General features: G+C 39.5%; 2 protein-coding genes across 6 annotated transcripts in view; one reads left to right on the top strand and one right to left on the bottom strand.

Annotated features, from left to right (window-relative positions):
• Positions 1 to 630: 630 nt before the first annotated feature.
• LOC127418624 (ankyrin repeat domain-containing protein 13A-like) lies at positions 631 to 19862 on the bottom strand. 3 transcript variants are annotated; one of them, XM_051659300.1, is made up of 15 exons: positions 19535 to 19862; positions 18791 to 18926; positions 16029 to 16153; positions 14266 to 14311; positions 14022 to 14165; positions 10823 to 11012; positions 10660 to 10726; positions 9118 to 9199; positions 8881 to 8942; positions 8632 to 8762; positions 7397 to 7554; positions 6574 to 6741; positions 6215 to 6390; positions 6077 to 6126; positions 631 to 2854 (listed from the first exon to the last, which is right to left on the bottom strand). In XM_051659300.1, exons 1-15 carry the CDS (start codon positions 19640 to 19642, stop codon positions 2659 to 2661), a joined length of 1839 nt encoding a protein of 612 aa, XP_051515260.1. In that variant the 5' UTR covers positions 19643 to 19862; the 3' UTR covers positions 631 to 2658. The 3 variants fall into 3 exon arrangements, with proteins under 3 accessions (XP_051515260.1, XP_051515244.1, XP_051515251.1); XM_051659284.1 differs by having other exon boundaries at positions 6065 to 6126; positions 19535 to 19860; XM_051659291.1 differs by having other exon boundaries at positions 6065 to 6126; positions 6583 to 6741; positions 19535 to 19860.
• A 1318-nt stretch (positions 19863 to 21180) lies between these two features.
• Positions 21181 to 22543, top strand: part of git2a (G protein-coupled receptor kinase interacting ArfGAP 2a) — a 48472-nt gene continuing 47109 nt past the window's right edge. For 2 of the 3 annotated variants that reach the window (XM_051659240.1, XM_051659246.1), the window contains exon 1: positions 21184 to 22140. In XM_051659240.1, the coding sequence (XP_051515200.1) occupies positions 22059 to 22140 (82 nt within the window). In that variant the 5' untranslated portion in view covers positions 21184 to 22058. Of the gene's footprint in view, positions 22141 to 22543 lie in introns of all 3 variants that reach the window. The other variant, XM_051659232.1, reaches the window with a different exon arrangement.

The following is a 22543-nucleotide window of genomic DNA, read 5'->3' as shown; positions in this document are numbered from 1 at the left end:
ATGTTTGTAACTTCTTACAAACAAGTCTGAAGTTCATTTTCTACCTTAAAATTCATGTTCAATATCATAAGAATTAGCTGCTGATGGTTACCATCATGTTTTGTGCACAAAGTGTTGAGGTGTGCGTGTGCAGCTCTGTAATTTGTTTCTAATGTCTGTAATGCAAGTTGATGTTTTCTAATAGACTACACAGCATGCAACAAGCTTCCTTGTGGAAAGATACTTTGTCATATGGTATGTTTAAACATGTGCTTATAAGGAAACTTTAATTAAGTACCATGTACATTAGATTTGTAGGTAAAAGTTACAGTACTTTAATGTTTGTTAAATTTACTCACTTTCATTAAGTAGATTTAACTTAATTTTATACAATTAGACATTACTTAGAAAACATGTGCAAAAATTTAAGAAATAAAAATTAAGTAAATCTTACTATTATTATTTTTTTTTTTTCAGTGAAATTTTGAATGATTCAAATTTCCCCCACCCTTTGGTTATTGTCATCATCCTGTCTTTGCCTAATTTGCCTTTGTCATGTCAAATGTGTGCTATATCGTTAATAAAGTGCAATGAAGTCAACAAAGAGCTTTTATTAAAGTAAAAATATATATTTATTTTTCCTCAGACAACATCACAGTTTACAAATGCCTTCAGGATTTCAACATGCTCAGACAGTATTTTAACTTGCATTTTGCAGTGTGACAATTAACCGAGAATCAAACTACTGCTAACCCTGATACAGTAAAGATCATTAAACATTTTGGCATTTAGTTACAAGTTTAGACTTAGACCCAAGGAAATACCACAAGTTAAGTTTTAAATAATTAATTGATTTGTATTCCATGTCCAATAATAATGTTGTGTGGATACTCATAGTCAGAACTTTAGATTTATTCTATACTTTTATTTATGTGCTGCACAGGAATAACAGGAAACCTAAATCAACTCCCTGAAAAAAAAAAATCTATAAAAAATAATAACCTATAAGAAATCACCATTTTAAATGCATGTGAACTACCACCATCCTGGTGAAGCAGAATAATGACTTTCTACTAACATCATACCATAATAAGAAGACAGAGGACACTGTCAAAATCAGTTCAAGCACACACTAGTTCATACAAAAGTAGTAAGAGAGATACTGCAAGCCCTAAGACAATACTTAGACATTTTTGAGTCTCACTAGGCTTTAAAAACACTCACAGAAGAAGACGACAAAAGAAAGGAAATTCAAGACATCAAGAAAATAATGACCAAATATATAGTACTGTCAGCTACAAGAGTAAAGAACAGTGAGAGATTCCCTATCGAGCAGCCGGAAACACTGTTGTACCACTGCAGCTTTGATTCCTGAAGAGTGCAGGGCAGGTTCTTCCACAATTATACCACATAAGAACCTAAGTCACCAAACAATGCTGTCCAACCACAATCAACTCATTTTTACAACACCTTCAAACACATACTCGGCTGGTTTTCCTTTCACATTCAGCTAGTCCTTTAGTGTAGAATGAGGTTTTGTTGGTGCCAGAAAAGTGACCCAGTACTGCCACATTCATGCTTTGCATTAAAAGATAGTTATGGTGGTATTAGCTGTTGTATTGTATTATTTTACAAATTAGGAAGACTAAAAGCTTGAGGCATATTTGCTTGAATCTTACAGTCCATGTCAGGAATATTACAGTTATGAGTGCCTCTTACTCCTGGGAGGCACGGTGGTGTGAATTATTGCCTTTACAGTAGAGGTGCTTTAGTCAGTTGTCTAAACTCAATAGTACACACTGAAGGATTTGTTCACCCAAAAATGAAAATTGTGCCATCATTTACACACCCTAATGTCATTCCAAACCGGTATGACTCACTTTCTACAGTGGAACATGAGGAGAAAATCTGAAAAATGTTGATGCTGCTCTTTACCATACAATGAAAGTGAATCAGGCTGTCAGTCCCTAACATTCTGCTCATCATCTCCTTTTTTGTCTTACAGAGGAAAGTCACAAAGGTTTGGAACATTAAGGTGAGTAAATTATGACAGAATTATTAGTTTTGGGTGAACTGCCCTACTGTTTTGTATCAAAAATTAACCTCTCCTTTTACTTGGCTGTATTTAAAATGGTTTTAAAAGGAACCGACAACTGATGACCAGTAGAACCCTGAGATACAGTATTAATATAAATCTAAAGCTAATGTTAATGCTAAACCAAATTATTCCTGTTTGTCACAAGCAAAATTCACATATTTTCTAGCAAGACACACACACACAGGTTCATGTCTGGACTTTCAAGAACGTCACATTACCTTTCTACCACATAATCTTAAAGCAACAGCGCTGAAATATTTTTTGTAAAATACACGCAAAAGAATGCATGATCATCTCTTTTGAGGAGGAAAAGAAAACGTAGCCCATATGAATTGTAAGATATGAATCTGTTATCAACAAATAAAGTCAAAATAAAATGCATGCTTAATTTGTTTGGATAAGGAACCAGAATATTTCTGATCGCCTCCATACTTGAAAATACATAACTATAAATGTAGTCATATGTTTGTCAGTGGCAAGACAGAACTGCATGAATCTTAGGAGTGGTATAAATAAAAAGGTTGAATGATAATGGCAATGACAGGAACTCCCTTTGTTTTTCCTTCCCTCATCTTAACTTGTCACTTTTCTTTTAGTGAGAGTTGTATAATTCTCTCTAATTCTTCCTCTTCTTCTTTCCTTCTCCTTTCCTCCTCTTCCTGTGCCCGGGCAGAGAGCTCCATAGCCAATCGCAGGTCAGTGTCGGGGCTGGAGGTGGAGCCAGAGCTTGAGGGTGTGGTGTCACTAAGATCTACTAGAACTCCCTCAGAACCGAACCTTTAACAAGACATAATGAGACAATTTATGGAAATGTACAATGAAATTAAAAGAAAGCATTTTAAAAGATCACCTTATCTGTGCCATACTGTTTTTAACTATATGAAGTGATTTAAAGAAGTTGCTTTCAAGTTGGGATGCACCAAAATTTTGGCTGCTGAACATTTTCGGCCAAAAATGGCAAAAGATGCTATTTGCGGTTTTCAGCCGCCCGAGAAAAGAAGGCAGAAAATATTGGCTAAAAATGTAAACAGAAGCTGTTATTTTAAAATCCGGTAACAGAAACACTCACATGGAGAAAAAGCATTGTTTATGTTGCACAAAGTCCACACCTCCCAGAAGTGAAGTGATCGCTCTATTGGACATTCGCGCATTTATGAAAAATGTATTTTTCAATGCTCTGGTATTGTGTGTCATGGTCGTTACCTTCAAGCATATGACATTAAAGAAGCACAAAAGCACTATTAAAGTAGTCTATATGATTTGTGCATTAAAGTCTCTCAAGCCATACAATAGTTTTGTGAATCACAAAGGATGCGTTTAATAATATAGAGTCTGCATGCACAGCATGCTTCAGTAAATGAGGTATGCAAAAAGGTTCCTACTCCCTGAAAGATATTAATGAAATAAGTATCCTGAGATATCTCACCGGTCTCTGTGACAGCTGTAGAAAATGTACAAAAATGTGTCCGCGGCCTGCGGACAATGATGCTTTCTGCCCGTCAATCATTTTGCGCGTTCTCATAGTATTGTAGTTGCAGCGAATTATTGAGGCATAAAGCATTTTTATGCAATGTCGTTCATAACAGTTGTCAGTTGAGGGTGCTATTTTACTACTGTTGGTTTAACAACCGTTTCTGCTCTCAATAAAGCCCATTTTGGTATCTTTGGAGTTCGGTGTTTTGGAAAGAGGGGGCATGGCTAATCCAACAGCTCAGTCTCCTGGAAGTAGAACGGCTGAAATCGCTTACAGCTGCTTTGACTTATTTTCTCACTCACATGAGCTAACTGATGTCAGACAAAATGATAGAGCAAATTATTTCATTTTGTTGAAAGATTATGAAGACAAACATTTTTTATGTGGAATAACATGCACTGATGAATTTTGCACAACAAGACCAGGAACATGTATTATGAAATTAAATAGGGTCTCTTTAAATGTTGACTTGCATTGAGATGGATAAGAATTTTGGAACCCCTTAGAGAAAAAGAAACAAGGTAAAGGAAAACTAGATAGTTTTGATGTTGGCTTGACAAAGCTTTGTCTGAAAGTTTTAAAAGTTTTAAAAGTAGTGAAATTGAACTAGTTTTAAACGTTTGAAATTGTATGGTTATACATACATTACAGCAAGACAAACAGCAATATAACTAGCTAGATTGATAGTCAGACAGACTGTTACATACATAGTCAGATAAACAGAGAGAGACAAAGAGAGAGGGAGACCAACTTAAAACAGATCAAAGCCTTTTGAGGATTTGTTTACATTTTAATTTTTTAATTATTATTTGTTTTTAAATAAATTTCCCCTTTTTCTCCCAATTTGCAATGCCCAATTCCCAATGTGCTTTTAAGTCCTCGTGGTCGCGTAGTGATTCGCCTCAGTCCGGGTGGCGGAGGACGAATCCCAGTTGCCTCCGCATCTGAGACCGTCAACCCGCGCATCTTATAACGTGGCTTGTTGAGTGCGTTGCCACGGAGACATAGCGTGTGTGGAGGCTTCACGCCATCCACCGCGGCATCCACGCTCAACTCACCACGCACCCCACTGAGAACGAACCACATTATAGCGACCACGAGGAGTTTACGCCATGTGACTCTACCCTCCCTAGCAACCGGCCCTATTTGGTTGCTTAGGAGACCTGGCTGCAGTCACTCAGCATGCCCTGGGATTCAAACTAGCAAGCTAGCATACTCCAGGGGTGGTAGCCAGCGTATTTTACCACTGAGCTACCCAGGCCCCCTTACATTTGAAATTTTAAACAGTTGGAGTTTGAATGAACAAGCATTCTGTTGGCCAGTTTAAACATTCCATCAAAGTAAGACTATGGGATTTTTCTGACATTTAATCATCCGCTGTGCGAAAACCGCAAGTCCGATCAGTTAGAAAAGACATAAGTCAGAACAGTCTGAAGGTCTGTACCAAGTAACAAAAATAATTATTTTAAATTAGACTTTTTTGTGGAATAATTTAGTTCTAAATGTTATTATTATGGATATATTGGAACTTTTGATTACATTTACACATCTCATTATTAAATAAGAGTACACAGAAAAGAATGACATAAAAATGTGTAGCCATTTAAAAGCCATTTGTAGGTTTAAGGAAACCTTTTTTTGTTAACACAACTGGATAATGAAGCAGCAAAATTAACAGTAATTCCACTGAAAATCTTCAGTGAACATGAAGCTAGTTCTGTTGGAACTTTTTTCCCCCACATTAGCCCCTTTCACACTTACAGCCCCGGTACATTTTCCTTAGTAACTTTCTAGATGAGAACTCTTATGAGGAACAGCACACCCAAGGAAACTTTTCCTCTTTTGCATTCATATTCACAAAAGTAACCCCGTAGTGACGTCATCTAGTATCGACCACTTGTCTTCTAAAGTTTCTGGCCTACTCAACAACAACAATGAAATCAACAACACCGATGGAGGACGCCAGGATCAGAGGTACACTTTTGTTAGGGCTGTTTTACATTATCTTTGGCTGCATCTGAAAACGTAGGCAGCTGCCTAATCCGTTAATGGTTTAACCGACAGTGTTTTTGGGTGAATGGAACTCTTAAGGAAACTGGTCTCTGAACAGTATAAAAAGCATCTTATTTCATCCTACCTCATTATACAGCCTGCGAAGGCAGCATTTTCCCATTTTCAGACGCAGCCTGCGTCTTCATGTTATAGTTTACATGGGGCGAGTGAGAGTGATGCTGCGTCCTGAAGCCGCAGTGAGAGGGGAAACAAGATGCTCTTTAACTATGCAGCACACACATTTCGAAAATGCACTATAAACCTATTTATCAACACAATCTTTTTTTGTTTGGTTGATGTAGCTTGAAAGCCCTAGGAGTAGAAATTTTGGTCTTGGTTTTTTGATAAATTTTGAAAAAACTCTAACCAAGTTTGTTGTCAAGCCAACATAAATACTCAAAGCAAATGAAGGAAAAACATCTATTACCTGTGGAAATTGGACTAAAATAAAGGAAAATTACCCATCACTCAACCTGTTCTCCACGGTTTGTGTCAGCATTACATCGGAATCACTCCAAGTGTCCTAAAAACCAGAGCGACCAAACAACCTCCTTTTAGAGACAGGCAACATCAAGAAATGTACTAAAAGCAAATCCAGGAAGCTTTCTGACCTGTGCATTAAGTCCACTAGAATCGAGTAGGCTCTGGTGTATGGCGTATTGAAGCAGCTCTTCATCATGACTGGTAGGGTTGTGATGGCGTGTGTTTGAGTGACGGTAGCCCCCTCTGTGGTGATAGTGTGCGGGTGTCGTGAACACAGAGGGACACACCTGGAACGGAGCAGGTCCTGCAGGTAAAAGATACACAAGGCTGTCTTTGTAACAAGTTGTGTTTATTAAAAAAACTGCATTGACGAACCTTTGTTAGAATCTTTCCATGCTTCATCGCAAAATATGTCTAAGTTTGAATCTTAATGAGGAAAAAAGTGATTTGTCAGAGTTTGTGGCTGGTAAATTAAGAAATGAATCACTTTCTGAACCTGATGCCTGACTGCCCTCTCCATCTCCATCTCCACACTTCTCCTCTGTAGGCGTTGGCGCAGAAGATGATTGGTTGGTGTCCAGAGGCTCATCTGTACTGAATTTGTTGACATTTCCGAATGTGATGCGGGCATTCAACACGTGAAACAGCGGGATTTCTAAAGGAACAACAAAAATGATGGGCAGTCTGTAGAATATTAACCTGACATGTTCATTTTTTTCTCCCATTATGGCCTTCTACATAAGAGATTTCAATGAAACAGGTGTTATATTAAAGCCATTCACACAAGAAACATAAAGAATGTATTAGTCGCCTTTGCCTGACAATAATCGACTCTCCTCAACTCAAGATTTATTTATATTTATTTTACCTGAAGAGGGTTTGACCTTCTATTACAAAAAAAAAAAAGTTACAAAGACTAAATGGAGGACCGCAACCCTTACATCATCCAGAAAAAAGCAAATGTTAGTCCCCCAGCCAAAGGATAAGAGCCAACGGAGAACTATTTTCTTTCAACAAAACACCTAATTTGAGGCTTGAAACATGACAGCAGCCTTGACAAATTTTGAGAGCTTGAATTAATATCAAACCCCTCTTCCCTACATATTTTGCATATGATTATTCAATTAAAAGCATCTAGCAGTAGTTTTGTCTGTTAGCTATTTTAAAATGCTTGGACCACACAGTACATGAGATAATATTCAAGCTGAGGCATGAAATTACAATACAAACCTTATGTCAGACTGGGTTCAATTTAAAAGCTGAAAGTTAGGGTCAATTATAGTTTGAAAAACTCACAGACATTTACTCACCGATCTTCACAGGGAAGCCAGGGGGAAACCTGAGGTTGATGAAGTCCTTGAGTCGGGCGAAGTGAGTGCTGGTGCGGGCCATCAGGTCAATAATGGGTGTGACCTGCTCCACTAAAGACAGAGGATGCTCCTCACTCATCCACAGAGTGCCTTTAAATCTGAAAGGGTTTAAGCAACACAAACTCAACCTCACTTTTAATTAAAATGATGTCATTGATTAGGGCTGTCAACAGGACTGAGAAACTAAATTAACATCTTTCAATTAAAAATTGAATTCAAATTTTAAAGTAATTACTTCAGGTGGGGGGAAAAATCTATAGGACTTCTGATTTTCAAATCGCTGCTGTCTCCTCTGTCCACAAGAGGGCGCAAATAATTTGCGAAAAAAAGCGCAGTATTGTAGCGATTGTTAATTGCAAAGAACATTTCTGACTGTTAGCAAATGTACGTAAAATGGTAAAGAAAAGATTTACCCAGTTCAAATGTTCAAATATTGAGTTAAAGTAAAACAAGAAAAGAAACGCTTCAATAGATGACTCTGTGTGTTGCACATTAGCCTATACCGGTGCCATAGTAGGCCTACTACTGTCTGTTTTAGCCCAAGAAGGCAAGTCATCATTAGTGCTTGGCAGACATTAAAAAATCAAATTTAAGCATTCAAATGTGCATTTTTATCTTAAATTCGTCAAATATTCCAATTTTAATTTTCCAGCCTTTTCACTGATATGATTATGCTTTTCACATTTCTGTCAAAAACTTAAATTGGTTCTTCTCTATCAAAATATGTAAATGACTTAAATGTGCTGGCATTTCGTTGAAATAAAAACCTTTTGTAGAAGTTTCTGAAACACACATTTTAACCTGCAGATATTTCTCCCAGTAAATAAAACCATCCAACCTAGATACTTTTCTAATATTTTTCGGATTTTTTAGATGGACAATAAAACTACTTAAAACTGTTATAGAGTAGCATGGCTTCTGCACAGACTTTTAAATAAAGTAAAAACAATGCAACACCGAAAATATTATAAATGTGAATGGGTTTTCCTTTCCAAAGAAGGGAAATTTGGAACTGCATCAGATTGTCTGAAGAGATTTTACAAATAGATATGTGAAAATGATATTAACAAATTTGTTGAAACTGTACGATTTCTAGTTGGGTCAACACAATTTGCTGAGCAAGATATTTATTTGGAATTAACTTTAGAGAAGTCAAGTGAAAGAGCCTTTCTTACTTCTGTGTTCTGATGGAGAGCTCAATGGGTCGGCCGATGTCTCTGCCCTGCAGGTCAAAGTTGGGGTTAAAGTACTCCTCTGGAGTAATGGCTGTGGGGTTCGTAGCTGTGGCAAACTCCATCGTCATGTCCTGTAATCATACATAGGATTCAATTCAATATTAATTCTATTCAGCTTTTGTAAAACAGACAAGAAGTGTATAAATTCAGTTTGAAAATGCAGGAGTATGTTTTGTTCACTTGTCTTACCCCTTGAGCACCAATCTGTTGTTCTACTGTGCCGAGCAAAGATTCCAGAACATTCCTTTCACCTGAGGGGATCAAAAGCACCAGTAATTAATAGTTGAACAGAGTGCAGTTTCCATCCACTAAGAATCCTAAACTGTCTTAAAAATTCCAGTTGAATGGGTTTCAAAGCTCTACTATCTGTACTGCAGGGAAAAGTCTATGATATTTTTAAAGTAAATCTTAAACCGGGTCAGTTACTTTTTATCCTGGCCTTCTCCTCGTCTGTGAGGTGCTCCGTCCTAGTGCGAATCACAACATTCACATTGTTCACGGAAAAAACCTGCCAAAAGCAACATCATCACCCATAGTACAAAGACTGCCTTGTCCTGAAACTCATTGCTCTAAATAGTCACACTGGCTTTAATGACTTTTTTTTTTTTTTTTTTACTTTTCACTTCTTTTTGTTGTTTGGCATAGAAGAAATTCTACTTACAACAATGAATTCAAGGTCTGTAACCCTGCTTACACCTGGTATTAACATCCATTTTGGGTAATCCGATTGTGGTCAGCACTAATTACAGGTGTAAATAGGGTCCAAAACATTTTGAGATCCGAACACTCAAACCCCATTCTGATGTAGTCGAAAGTGCATGTGACCACATTGCATTTGTAGTGCAAACGCTGAAAAACCTGCCCTGATATGTTCCAGACATCAATGAAGGACTCAGCTCTGTAGGTCCATACAATGCAAGTGAAGACAAGGGTATAGCTGCAGACATTGCTACAAAAAGGGGCATGAGCTCCAAATCTCCACTGAAGATATAGGGAGCCCCTAAACTAACCCTTTCCCTAACCTTAACCGTGAGTGGAAGTGACGTCCCTTTTGGAGTTGCCACAAGCCCATTCTGGAGAAACCCGCCCCCTTTTGGAGTAACTCTGCCCTCATTTGGAGGTCTCCGCCCTGCAGCTATACACTTGCTAGTGAAATGTGTCCAAAACTTTGAAGCTCCAAAAGGCACATAAAGTCAGCATAAAAATAATCCTTACAACTCCAGTGGTTGAATCCATGTCTTCTGAAGCGATACAATCAGTTTTGGGTGAGAACAGACCAAACTATAACTCCTTTTTTACTGTACATCTTGCCATTGCAGTCTCTAGGCACGATCATTATTTGAAATCATGATCGTCATGGAGACTGCTGATGTCAAGATTTATATTGAAAAAAAAAAAAAATATATATATTATTTTGGTCTGTTCTCACCCAAAATCGATTGGATCGCTTCAGAAGACATGGAAACAACCATGCTGTCTTTATACTATTTTTGGAGCTTCAAAGTTTGTGTCACCATTCATTTACATTACTTGGACCTACAGAGCTGAAATGTTCTTCTAAAAATCTTTGTTTGTGTTCTGCAGAAGAAAGAAAGCCACATACATCTGGGATGGCATGAGGGTGAATAAATGAGAGAATTTTCATTTTTGGGTGAACTATTCCTTTAAAAAAACAGCAGCATTGTGCTGATTTGTGTGTTTTAGTTTTTACTTTTTTGTGCTTTTTCAACCTGCAACGATACACTGACATGCTGCTAAGGGATGTATGAGTTCAGAAACCCTCCCCTCGCTGAAATCCAATTGCAAGTGGTAACAGGAAACACATATACTGTAAATAACAGATGTAAACAGTAATATATCTTGTCTGACCACTTGCCACGTGAGACAGATGTTAATACCAGGTTTAAACAAAGCCTGTGAGATTATTACTGGTATAATAATTCAAAATCACAAAGTATATTTGCTTACCTTGGCTTCAAATCCATTTACTACCTCTGTTCTGTCCGACCTCCAACCCCAGATACCTGACTTACACCTGAGCACAGAATTAATGTTCCATTCAATGACATTAGACATGGAGACTCTCTCATAATAACTGAAAAGCTCCAGCATCATGAATATGGAGCTTTACCTCTCAAACGCAATGTCCTTCGTGTCCAGGTATGTGTTAACAATGGACGTGGTCAGCCTCTTGGCTACTTCCTGTTCGGCAGGCTGCATGGAGTCGAGTGTGACGTCTTCTATCTCGCGTGAGAGATCAAAGCGTTCCGTGTCCACCACCTCTTCCTCGTGATTAACTTCCATCAGCTCTGTGCAGTTGTCTGTCAGAGTCCACATGATACTGATCAATTGCACATAAACATCAGCCCCTCCATTCATCCCCATGATTAAAAGTGCACTAGTAAGCTGTGGAGCGGGATGTGGTCATGTGTTTGTCACTGGGGAGAGAGGAAGCGGTAAGGACAATCACCTGGTGATTGTTAACACTAAACACCTGTGTCTCGTTTCAGTGACGACGGAAACGGGTTTTAAAAGGCCACTGAAGTGACAGAAGGGGAGAGAGAGACAGGGACAAAGAGAAGGAGAAGCAAGCGAGGGAGGGAGGAAGGGAGAGTTGGACTGCTGCTCGCCAGCTTCCAGATAGGCCGCCATGTGGGCTTCGGCCAGCTGGACGGCGTTATCCACTGACGTGGGGCAATGGCACTGGACCCATTCCGCGGTTCTTCTGAGCAGGCGAACGGTTAGCTGCTCCAGCACCATCAGCTCGATGACATCTTCCACGCCGGGGCCTTCCTTGGCCAGCACCCATCTTCGGCAGGCATCACGAAGCTGCTGGGCTAATGCGAACTGGCGGCCGGTGTCATTCAGGCTGAGGGAGCGGAACCGCTGACGATGTTGTTCGGGGCTGCGGCCAAACCGTTGCAGGACAGCGGTCTTCAGCTTGATGTAGTCCAGTCGGTCCTCATCTGGTACTTGCTGCGCGACGAGCTGGGCCTCCCTTGAAAGCAGCGGCAGCAGGTGGAGGGCCCATTTGGGAGCAGCAGTTGTGGCTTCATCGCTGCTTCCGGGGCCACAGTGGAGGAACCGTCTGGAGCTAACCAGCTCCACAAGGCCTGCCAATCCTCGGCTTGGGCTTGGAGGAGCTCCTGGAGATGCCGATCTTGTGCGAGGAGGGCTTGGTGGTGGGTCTCCTGGATGCTGGCCAGGGCACGGATGACTTCGTCCAGCAGTGAGGTGTCCATGGCAACCAGTCTTCTTCCTTATCCCGGGTTTCGGCACCAGTGTAGAAGGTTCCAGGAATAAGGATGGGAGCGGGAAGTGGGGTGGCAGTCCAGGTAAGTCAAGTTTTAATGGTTTTTCAGTCTAACAAACTCAGTCTTTGGCTTTTCAGCTTCATAAGAGAGTATTGGCTTTTCAGCTTCACAACAGAATAAACACTTTAGCTTCACAACTTCAGGTCTCTTTGTCCCTGACTCTCTCTCCCCGTCTGTCACTTTGGCGGCCTTTTAAAGCCAGTCTCCATCGTCACTGAAACGAGACACAGGTGTTTAGTGTTAACAATCACCAGGTGATGGTCCTTACCGCTTCCTCTCTCCACAGTGACAGACACATGACCATGTCCCGCTCCACATAAGCATACAAATCAAACATCCTGTAGATTTTAGAAGAACACATTTGCTAGAACTACACCACCAAATATACAGGTGCATCTCAATAAATTAGAATGTCATGGAAAAGTTCATTTATTTCAGTAATTCAACTCAAATTGTGAAACTCGTGTATTAAATAAATTCAGTGCACACAGACTGAAGTAGTTTAAGTCTTTGGTTCTTTTAATTGTGATGATTTTGGCTCACATTTAACAAAAACCCACCAATTCACTATCTCAAAAAATTAGAATATGGTGACATGCCAATCAGCTAATCAACTCAAAACACCTGCAAAGGTTTCCTGAGCCTTCAAAATGGTCTCTCAGTTTGGTTCACTAGGCTACACAATCATGGGGAAGACTGCTGATCTGACAGTTGTCCAGAAGACAATCATTGACACCCTTCACAAGGAGGGTAAGCCACAAACATTCATTGCCAAAGAAGCTGGCTGTTCACAGAGTGCTGTATCCAAGCATGTTAACAGAAAGTTGAGTGGAAGGAAAAAGTGTGGAAGAAAAAGATGCACAACCAACAGAGAGAACCGCAGCCTTGTGATTGTCAAGCAAAATCGATTCAAGAATTTGGCTGAACTTCACAAGGAATGGACTGAGGCTGGGGTCAAGGCATCAAGAGCCACCACACACAGACATGTCAAGGAATTTGGCTACAGTTGTCGTATTCCTCTTGTTAAGCCACTCCTGAACCACAGACAACGTCAGAGGCGTCTTACCTGGGCTAAGGAGAAGAAGAACTGGACTGTTGCCCAGTGTTCCAAAGTCCTCTTTTCAGATGAGAGCAAGTTTTGTATTTCATTTGGAAACCAAGGTCCTAGAGTCTGGGGGAAGGGTGGAGAAGCTCATAGCCCAAGTTGCTTGAAGTCCAGTGTTAAGTTTCCACAGTCTGTGATGATTTGGGGTGCAATGTCATCTGCTGGTGTTGGTCCATTGTGTTTTTTGAAAACCAAAGTCACTGCACCCGTTTACCAAGAAATTTTGGAGCACTTCAGGCTTCCTTCTGCTGACCAGCTTTTTAAAGATGCTGATTTCATTTTCAAGCAGGATTTGGCACCTGCCCACACTGCCAAAAGCACCAAAAGTTGGTTAAATGACCATGGTGTTGGTGTGCTTGACTGGCCAGCAAACTCACCAGACCTGAACCCCATAGAGAATCTATGGGGTATTGTCAAGAGGAAAATGAGAAACAAGAGACCAAAAAATGCTGATGAGCTGAAGGCCACTGTCAAAGAAACCTGGGCTTCCATACCTCCTCAGCAGTGCCACAAACTGATCACCTCCATGCCACGCCAAATTGAGGCAGTAATTAAAGCAAAAGGAGCCCCTACCAAGTATTGAGTACATATACAGTAAATGAACATACTTTCCAGAAGGCCAACAATTCACTAAAAATGTTTTTTTTTATTGGTCTTATGATGTATTCTAATTTTTTGAGATAGTGAATTGGTGGGTTTTTGTTAAATGTGAGCCAAAATCATCACACTTAAAAGAACCAAAGACTTAAACTACTTCAGTCTGTGTGCATTGAATTTATTTAATACACGAGTTTCACAATTTGAGTTGAATTACTGAAATAAATGAACTTTTCCATGACATTCTAATTTATTGAGATGCACCTGTATATGCATTAACACACACAAACAGACAGACAGAGAGAGTTACTAACCATCTCCTCTGAAGATATAGCTTCTTCTTCCTCGGATCCAGGTCATGTTTTCAAAGCCCAGCAGGGTGGTGTCCACCCTAAGACATGCACCACTCTTCCAGATTCTACACACATCGCTGGGACACACGCGAGACACAAGAGGTACTGAAGTAAAAAACAAAAAAGTAGATGAGAATCATTGTATATCTTATGAAGGTCATAAAGATTCACATATAGAAAATAGGCTGAGAAGAAAAGGACTTACTCCAACTAGTAAATTCCCACTTCATCTCCATGTAGAAATCTGGAGACTGAGGACAAGAAGGGGTTCATTACGCTAAAGGTCCTTTTAAAAGCCAGAAATTTACACAGTAAGCTGTTTAAACTGAGCTTAGAACAGAAAAAAAATCCATTGATACACCAAAGAACAAAACAGACTTCTTAAACGAAAATCACAACAATATGCCTTAGTTGTGGCATCACACAACTCAATGGCAAAGTTCCAAATAGCATAGTACTCATACTATTTCTGAAGCATCTACACTGAACAAAAATATAAACGCAACATGTAAAATGTTGGTCCCATTTTCATAAGCTGAAATAAAAGATCCCAGAAATGTTCCATCTGCATTGATTAGATTAGGGCCTAATGAATTTATTTCAATTGACTGATTTCCTTAAATGAACTCAGTAAAATCTTTGAAATTGTTGCATGTTGCATTAATATTTTTGATCAGTATATATACAGTACTGCAGAAATAGTAAGAGTTGAATGCTAGTATGCCATTCTGAACATAGCATATGTATCTAGATATGCAAAGGATCAGTCTTTATTCTATCTTTAATGATACTCCATACAAATTTTCCAGTAATCATTAGCTGTGCTTCAAAAAGTCAGCAGCAAATGCACTGTAAACCCTAATATTTTCATTACTGAAAAAAATCAAGTTGTCATCACTATTTGTCATAAGTAAATTACTTGAAATGTCAAGTTTTGGGCTAATACCTTTGTTCCTTTAACTTATTTTTCTTAAAAATCCATAGACTTAAGATCTTAATTCTTAATAACTCAAACTATTGAGAACAAAATACCCATAATGCCCTTGAATTACTTAATTATGTTTATGTTGGTCAAAAGGAACATATTGGGCATTTAAATAGTTGTTATTAAGAATTCATAGAGGTTTTAGCTCTTTTGTAGTATTATTTATGTTGTATTGTTGTAAATAGTTGTTTCGTGTGATGTAAACATTAGGGAGATCTGTGTCCCCTTTGGTCAAGTTGGACCCTGTTAACACTATCTCTGTTCTTGTGCATGTGCAACTAAAGGACAGGTGTCAATGCATTTCTGTGATGAAATAAGTTTATTTAATGATTGAGCTAGAATCAGTTATAATCTTTATTTAAGCTGTGTTATTGTAGGACATAAATTTGAGTCCATTCAATTAAAATTATTAAGTAGAAACAACAACATTTAAATAGCAAATCAGAGAAAGGTCTACTTGCATCTAGTTACCTCAATTTAAATAGCTAAGTTAATTCTATACGATCACCATGTTAAGTGTAACTAAATTACACACGTTTTGGAGACGCCATTACTCAATTCAACTGAGGGAACGAGTTTACTCAATCAATTGAGTAAAGTCAACTTATTAGGGTTGTCAGAGGGGGGTCAAAATTGAAATGGTTTGATGGCATGTTACAATGCATGACCTGTGTGCAACACGGTACTGGGGGTAACGCAGTAGCTTGGCACTTCGGTCTATCGCATTTAATGAATTGGGAAACATCGACCAGAGTCATGAGAGAGTTTTAATGGTTCTTAAACGACTGTGAATATTACATGAATATTTCATAATATCATGTAGTGTGAGAACAGGAGAATAATTAATAAAGGAGATCAAGTATTGAGCATATTATTAAGCATTATTAAGGGCATCAATTAAGCAAATAAGAGACATGGGGTGGACAGAGAGAGGGGAACTGGGTAAGGATGAATATCTGAGTGATAAAATGATATAAACACACCTCTCGGATCTTGCACAGTAACTCTGGAACACCACCCAGCGCAGTGGAGGCTTTGAGAAAATCTCGCCTCTGGAGCACCAGCTGCACCATCTCTGGATCTCCAGTGCTGACCGCCTCCTGCAGCACTGCACAGACATCCTTCTGCTTTAAATGGTTCTTCAGCCCTTTACACTTTCAATGAGCACTTTATTAGGTACACCTGTACACCTACTTATTCATGTGATTTTCTAAACAGCCAATCGTGTGGCAGTAGTGCAATGCATAAAATCATGCAGATACGGGTCAGGAGCTTCAGTTAATGTTCACATCAACCATCAGAATGGGGAAAAAATGTGATCTCAGTGATTTCGACCGTGGCATAATTTTTGGTGCCAGACAGGCTGGTCTGAGTATTTTTTTGTAACTGCTGATCTTCTGGGATTTTCATGCACAACAGTCTCTAGAGTTTACTCAGAATGGTGCCAAAAACAAAAACCATCCAGTGAGCGGAAGTTCTGCAGACAGAAACGCCTTGTTGATGAGAAAGGTCAATGGAGAATTACCAGACTGGTTCGAGCTGACAGAAAGGCTACGGTAACTCAGGTAACCACTCTGTACAATTGTAGTGAGCAGAATAGCATCTCAGAATGCACAACACGTCAAACCTTGAAGCAGATGGGCAACAACAGCAGAAGACCATGTCGGGCACTTCATGGACGATAATGTTCCTAATAAAGTGTTCAGTGAGTGTATGGCCTTGTAACTGAATTGTAAAACAAAGGGTGCAGGTTCACACCTAGGTTGAGGCAACACAGGAACTTGAATTACTGAGATCTCCTAGCACTTAATCCTAAATTGTCCCTATGCTGTACTCTACTATATAATGTACTTAGTCGCATATGATAAATCACAAAAGATAAATGACCAGTAAGCATTTTGGAAAGTGTACATGAAACTGCATCCTCGAAATGACAGCATACGAGATCCACTGTGAGTCACTGTGGTATTAAACGCTTTCACTGGCTGGGAAAACCACTGATGATAAAAGCTGAGAAAAGGTGGTGGTAATAGTGCTAATGCTGTTCTGTGAGGGCCAATGCAATTTACTTTTCAGAATGCAGCAGACTGCTATGGTGATGGCACTGATACAGCAACCATATGTTGTCTTATCAGCAATCTAAATCTGATAAAACTTCAGTTGAAGTCAGATGTTTACATACACTTTAGCCAAATACATTTAAACTAATTTTTTTCACAATTCCTGACATTTCATCATAGAAAACATTCCCTGTCTTAGGTCAGTTAGGATCACTATTTTAAGAATGTGAAATGTCAGAATAATAGTAGAGAGAATTAATTATTTCAGCTTTTATTTCTTTCATCACATTCCCAGTGGGTCAGAAGTTTACATACACTTTGTTAATATTTGGTAGCATTGCCTTTAAATTGTTTAACTTGGGTCAAACATTTTGGGTAGCCTTCCACAAGCTTCTCAAAATAAGTTACTGGAATTTTGGCCCATTCCTCCAGACAGAACTGGTGTAACTGAGTCAGGTTTGTAGGCCTTCAAGCTCGCACACGCTTTTTCAGTTCTGCCCACAAATTTTCTATCGGATTGAGGTCAAGGCTTTGCGATGGCCACTCCAGTTCCTTGACTTTGTTGTCCTTAAGTCATTTTGCCACAACTTTGGAGGTATGCTTGGGGTCATTGTCCATTTGGAAGACACTTTTGCGACTGAGCTTTATCTTCCTGGTTGATGTCTTGAGATGTTGCTTCAATATATCCACATAATTTTCCTTTCTCATGATGCCATCTATTTTGTGAAGTGCACCAGTCCCTCCAGCAGCAAAGCACCCCCACAACATGATGCTGCCACCCCCATGCTTCATGGTTGGGATGGTGTTCTTCGGCTTGCAAACCTCTCCCTTTTTCCTCCAAACATAATGATGGCCATTATGGCCAAACAGTTCAATTTTTATTTCATCAGACATTTCTCCAAAAAATAAGATCTTTGTCCCCATGTGCACTTGCAAACTGTAGTCTGGCTTTTTTTTTTACAGTGGTTTTGGAGCAGTGGCTTCTTCCTTGCTGAGCAGCTTTTCAGGTTATGTCGATATAGGACTCGTTTTACTGTGGATATAGATACTTTACCTGTTTCCTCCAGCATCTTCACAATGTCCTTTACTGTTGTACTGGAATTGATTTGCACTTTTCGCACCAAACTACGTTCATCTCTAGGAGACCGAATGCGTCTCCTTCCTGAGCAGTATGATGGTTGCGTGGTCCCGTGGTGTTTATACTTGCGTACTATTGTTTGTACTGCTGAACATGGTACCTTCAGGCATTTGGAAATTGCTCCCAAGGATGAACCAGACTTGCGGAGGTCCACAAATATTTTTCTGTGGTCTTGGCTGATTTCTTTTGATTTTCCCATGATGTCAAGCAAAGAGGCACTGAGTTTGAAGGTAGGCCTTAAAATACATCCACAGGTACACCTCAAATTAGCCTATCAGCAGGCTTGACATAATTTTCTGGAATTTTCCAAGCTGCTTAAAGACACAGTGTATGTAAACTTCTGACCCACTGGCATTGTGATATAGTCAATTAAAAGTGAAACAATCTGTCTGTAAACAATTGTTGGAAAAATTACTCATGTAATGCACAAAGTTGATGTGCTACACGACTTGGCAAAACTATAGTTTGCTAATATGAAATCTGTGGAGTGGTTAAAAAAAGTGTATGTAAACTTCTGAATTCAAGTGTAAATACAACTCATTCTCACCTGTCCAATGTTTGCCATTTTCTTTGGTAACATCCGCACCATGTCTGAGCAGCACTCTCACAGACTCCAGGTGCCCTAACGAGACAGCCAGATGCAAAGGGGTTCGACCTCTTGGATCAACCTCTTCCATATTATTCTAAAAGCAGTGTAAACAGACAGTTCTGAGTTCATATCACAGGCAGGAAACTGACAAGGCAAAAACCGTGAGCATTGCTGAATGCCTTGTGGGTGGAGATAAGGCGTACAATTGCAACCAATTGAAATGCAATGAAATGGCATGTCTACATTCTCTTTGATCTACGGCATAGTGCAGTAAGCTCTACTGATGTTAGGGTGAGATCACCAGCTTTCTAGTGCAATTCAATACAGTGGGACTGTGATTAACAAGTGGATGAAAAGCCGATGAGGATCTGATTTTCACTAGACTAGATTATATACATGACAAGCATGTGATGACATCCATTGTCTCAGTTTCAGTGTACTGCTATACCACCAGAAAGCCCCCTAACTTTCTAATGTAACACAATGCAATGCACTGGGTCATTAGTTAACAAGTGGATGGCCAGTTAGTGAAGCATTTGCAACAAGACACAGTGAAGCACCAACTGCAATACAGGAGATGGTTAAATACACGACAAGCATGTTTGACATACGCTAGAGGCAGACAGCTGCAGACCAATGATTTTACTACCAGCTGCAAATACTATATACATTAGCGTTTACAGAAAGATATTTGACGCATACCGTCTGTATGTCTTTCTCCAGCCTCCTGTAGTCATTCTCCCAGACGAGGACATGCAGTGGAAACCTGAGGCTGAAATCCTCGTCGCTGGCAGCACTGGCAGAAAGCATTCTGCCTCGATCAAACTCTCCGCTACTTTGCTTGCAAAATAAAGAGCCAGCCTGCGAGCTAGCTACTGTCACGAACCATCAACGCTCTTCATGCGTTTAATTGAATATAGCTAAATGTACACTGACTGTGACGGTTAAACAGGTGGATTTTTAGAAAGCAGGACGCCGAAAACGCAACCAACTTTTATCAAAATAAAACTTTGGAAAAACAAGGAAGTGGCAGGTTGAGACTATTCTGGGCGGGGGTGTAAGAAGTCATTCCACAAATAAAGCTTCTCCTAGCTTTTGCGTTTAATTCCACTTCTAATTAAAGTATAACGCAAAGAATTAAAAATTGCGACATCTAATTATCTAAGTAAAAAAATCGTAAGTGAGAAATTATCATTAAAAAAAATGTAATGGGCAATCCCAACGCCAGACTGAACCATTTCATACGGAGGAGGGGTGATTGCACTATACATCTGAGGCTAAATTCTGCTCAAGTCAAACTGTGCTTTTGTGTGAATTTATTAGAACTTAAATAATAATAATAAAAAAAATAGAAATGCATTTGCAAATATTTTAATAATTCATCTAGCACATTGTGGTACTTTCTAAAATTCGCTTATCTCACGCCTTCAGAGATTATTTTATATATCTAAATAACAAACTCTGCAGCTCTATTATAGGATGGAGCGAACGGTCAACTAAAGTGTTGCGACAGTAAGTCACCGTTTGCGGAGACCACACAAATGAATATGGAGAGCCGTAAACTGACACATAACTGTTGCAAAACTGCCCGTGCCTTCACTTATAAAACATACATTTTATCATAGTGAAATCCTCACAGAGTAAATTCCATAATGATTTTTTGTCATGTTAAAGATTCACGAACAGGGGGTCAATTCATTAAGTGATGAGCTGTTTCTTTACAAAAGCAGTTTACTCAGCATCAGCACACTGACGCATCTCTTCCATAGACATCCTGTTTTTTTGTTTTGTTTTGTTTTTTTAACGGTCTGTTGTTTTCTCGCCGCCGCGATATGATGCTTTAGACTTTACAGGCTGTAGTCCAAAAACCGGAAGAGAATTCGCCATGGGTTCCCTTTGGATTTTCCTTTTTTATTATTATTATTATTTTTTATTTTTTTATGTGTTTTTCAACTTATGAGTAAAATAAGGTCTGTGGTAAACATTACTTGAAGATACGTGGACGTTTTGTTCTACAACATAAATAACGCACAGTCGTACCTCAAACGTGAATTTAGAAGCTGTATTGCTTAAATAAACACGCACACGGTGGATTCAAAATTCACGTTTCAGGTATGAAAGTGTGTAATTTATGTTGTAGAACAATAACGTCAACGTATATTCAAGTAGTGTTTACCAAAGACCTAATTTTACTCATAAATTGAAAAACCCAATGGAAAATCCAGAGGGAACCCATGGCGAATTAGACTTCCGTGTTCGCCTACAAATTGACGTCACGGCTGATTAGGACTATTTGATGCTAAGCTTGTAGGTTCATTGGTAAAAGAGCTCTGGCTCATCTGGATCAGTTGAAGTAAGTCTGCGCCTGCGCGGACACAAACACGTAAAGGGTCGGATCGTTCAAATCGAACACGTTTTGGCGCCGTATTTCAATTGTTTTTGTAGGTAAAAATGCCAGACAAACGTCTTAGACCGTTGTATCGCGTCTCCCTGTTTTTAAGCGTCTCACGCAGGAGTGCCGAATTTTTAGACAACGTGACAAGTCGTCAACTTTTAAAACGGGTATAAAGACAACTGCGTTCTTGTCTGAAAACTGTTCCGTTTTTTGGCGCAAGAACGTGTTCGGTCTGAACAGCCCCTTATGCTATATAAATCACGTCCCATATGCGTTAAATATAATTTACAACAGTGTCTGACCAGTTTCTCCGTTTACAAATATACGCCAAACATAAAATGTGATTTATGATTTCAGAATGGCATATTTAATGTAATCCTAGAACCGCCTGAGAGTGAATAAACGGATGAGAATTGAGGAAATATCTCACGCGCTGCACTGTCGCGTCTCTCCACTGCGTGTCAGGCAGCGCTAGAAAGCTAATTAATCGTCACTATAAACTCAAATGTGTGTTCAGGTAAGACAGATGGCACTCTACTACGATCTGACGGGTTGCTGTTAAGCATTTACGTAGTGTGGTTTCTGATGTATTTTGACAGAGGCTTCTACTGCCTGTCCTAAATTCAAGCTAGACAGGCAGACATACATTATTTCATATACAGCAGCCAGTGCAGACGCATGCACGCGTTTAACTCTCTTCTGTATTCACGTCGTCTTCGGGCACGCGATCCTCTTTCAGTGATACAACACTTTAAAACGAATCCAGTAATTATGTCAAAGCGGTGGTGCATGCTTTAAATTTACCCGTGGATATTGTTGTTTAGATTCTATATGGTAAAAGCCACGTTCCCGGAGACAAGGATGTCGAAACGGCTGCGAAATAGCGAAGTTTGTGCGGATTGCAGCAGTTCGGGTGAGTATAGTCCGTTAAATTGAGATTTTTAATAAATGACTTTATAGCTGACAACTTGCATTGGACAGCCAGAAGAAAACAATAACTCGTTGGAGGGAATAGTAACATTTATCTATAAATATATAGCATTCTGATACGTTTTCAGGCAAGCCTCTAGTCGCAATAAAATTAGATTTAGGTGTAGACTGCTTGATTTGTAAGTGTTTAGGAGTATGATGTCGTGGCCCTAGGCTGGGTTTCCCAAAAGCATCGCAATCGCAAGCTTAAACTGATCGTAGGCGCCGATGGTTTCTACGATCTACTTAGGCTGACGGTGGTTTTGGGAAACGCAGCCCTGGTTGTTTCTAAAAAAAACTAGTGAGCTCCCTACCCAAACAGCAACATAGGCATCATAGGTGCGTTC

Source organism: Myxocyprinus asiaticus, chromosome 3 (genome assembly GCF_019703515.2).
Source record: "Myxocyprinus asiaticus isolate MX2 ecotype Aquarium Trade chromosome 3, UBuf_Myxa_2, whole genome shotgun sequence".
Lineage (NCBI taxonomy): Eukaryota > Metazoa > Chordata > Actinopteri > Cypriniformes > Catostomidae > Myxocyprinus > Myxocyprinus asiaticus.
Note: the sequence above shows the minus strand (reverse complement) of the source record. Positions and strands in the feature narration are given on the sequence as shown.

Coding starts and splice junctions, on each gene's coding strand:
- LOC127418624 (XM_051659284.1), bottom strand. CDS start 19,642: ATGCTTTCTGCCAGTGCTGCCAGCGACGAGGATTTCAGCCTCAGGTTT. Junction 14,166..14,265: donor GTGGGAATTTACTAGTTGGA/GTAAGTCCTTTT, acceptor TTTTTACTTCAG/TACCTCTTGTGTCTCGCGTG. Junction 6,127..6,214: donor CTAGTGGACTTAATGCACAG/GTCAGAAAGCTT, acceptor TCTGGTTTTTAG/GACACTTGGAGTGATTCCGA.